General features: G+C 57.2%; 1 protein-coding gene across 1 annotated transcript; it reads left to right on the top strand.

The window, feature by feature from the left end:
* Window positions 1–296: 296 nt before the first annotated feature.
* LOC149361516 (venom allergen 5-like) lies at window positions 297–1,109 on the top strand. Its single transcript, XM_089568103.1, has one exon. The coding sequence runs from the start codon at window positions 297–299 to the stop codon at window positions 1,107–1,109; it is 813 nt and encodes a 270-aa protein (XP_089424229.1).
* The last annotated feature ends 217 nt before the right edge of the window (window positions 1,110–1,326 follow it).

The raw sequence follows: 1,326 nt of genomic DNA, 5'->3' as shown, positions 1-1,326 counted from the left end.
AGTGCAGTGTTTATGGAACAAACATTTCATTGACTGTGGTGATTCAGCAGCCAACACGCCTCGTCTTAAAGTGCACCCCACTCTGGCGCCTTTTATTGAAGAGCGCTGTCTTCATCAACTTACATATGCTCCGTCCCGCGGCACTGCCTGCTCATCGTTGTCTTCTGCGCAGCACAAATCCATGCTTTCGCTCCGATTCGAATGTGGTAAACAAGTTCTCAAGATTTTTTTTTTTTTTGCTGTGCGCCTCTCGCGCTCCTAGCTCCCAGCTCGTGCCCCAGCAGCGCGAGTAGAAGATGGCGACGACGGAATACGCACGACTGTCCCTGCTCGTCCTACTGCTGCTGCTTCTGGGCACCGCCCGGCCGAATGAGAAGTGCCGACCGCCGTACAGTAGTATGAAGAACCACACGCTCTGCTCCGAGAAGTACTACAAGAGCTGCGGAAATTTTCGTATCGAAACAGGGAATTGGACCGAGGAAATCCTCTGGCTGCACAACCGCTACCGCAGCCACCTGGCAGTGGGACATCTGGCCGACTTTCCAGCGGCGGGCAACATGCTCGAAATGCGGTGGGAGGACGAGCTGGCCGAGGTGGCCGAGGCGCTGGTAGAACGCTGCACCACTTCAGAATATGCCGTGTTTCACGACATGCCCGAGCAACGCGCCACTGTGAAGTTTTCTGAGGTGGGCCAGAACTCGCTCTGCGACTGGTCGAACCCGCTACGGTGGTCCACGTGGAACTTCGTTATTCGGGACTGGTTTGACGAGAACATGCTGTACTCTTCGGCCAAAGATGAGAAGTACGATGCGGAGGAGGCAGCCACAAATTTTACCCAGATCGCCTGGGCACGCTCCTACGCCCTCGGCTGCAGCTACGGACTTCTCCACCTAAACACGGAACGGTTACAAATGTATGTTGGCAACTACGCGCCGGCCGGAAACGTGGCTGACCAGGAGTTGTACCGGCCCGGGCCGCCCTGCTCTCTCTACCCGGAAGAAACGGAGTGCGTCAAGACAACGGGCCTCTGCAGGGTCACCGGTGACAAGCCTGGTAGACGCCAGGAAGACAACGACAACAACCACGATGGCGCCGCCCACGGAACCTGATCGTGACGCGCCAGTGGTGCGACGGAGCGGTTCGGCGCCTGGGGGTGTCGCTCTGATGCCTGCCCTCGCAGCTGTCCTCACAGCTGTGCGTGCATCGCTGCACGACGTGGCCTGACTGTTTCCACAGGTTCACTTCACGCCTTTCGTCTTTTCTTTTTTTTACGCTTCCGGCTCTCCACAACGTCATGTCGGATGTGCCAAAATGCCCCGATGGCTC

Source organism: Amblyomma mixtum, chromosome 2 (genome assembly GCF_055824585.1).
Source record: "Amblyomma mixtum isolate Tamu chromosome 2, ASM5582458v1, whole genome shotgun sequence".
Lineage (NCBI taxonomy): Eukaryota > Metazoa > Arthropoda > Arachnida > Ixodida > Ixodidae > Amblyomma > Amblyomma mixtum.
The sequence above is the reverse complement of the archived record's forward strand: the minus strand, read 5'-3'. Positions and strand labels throughout refer to the sequence as shown.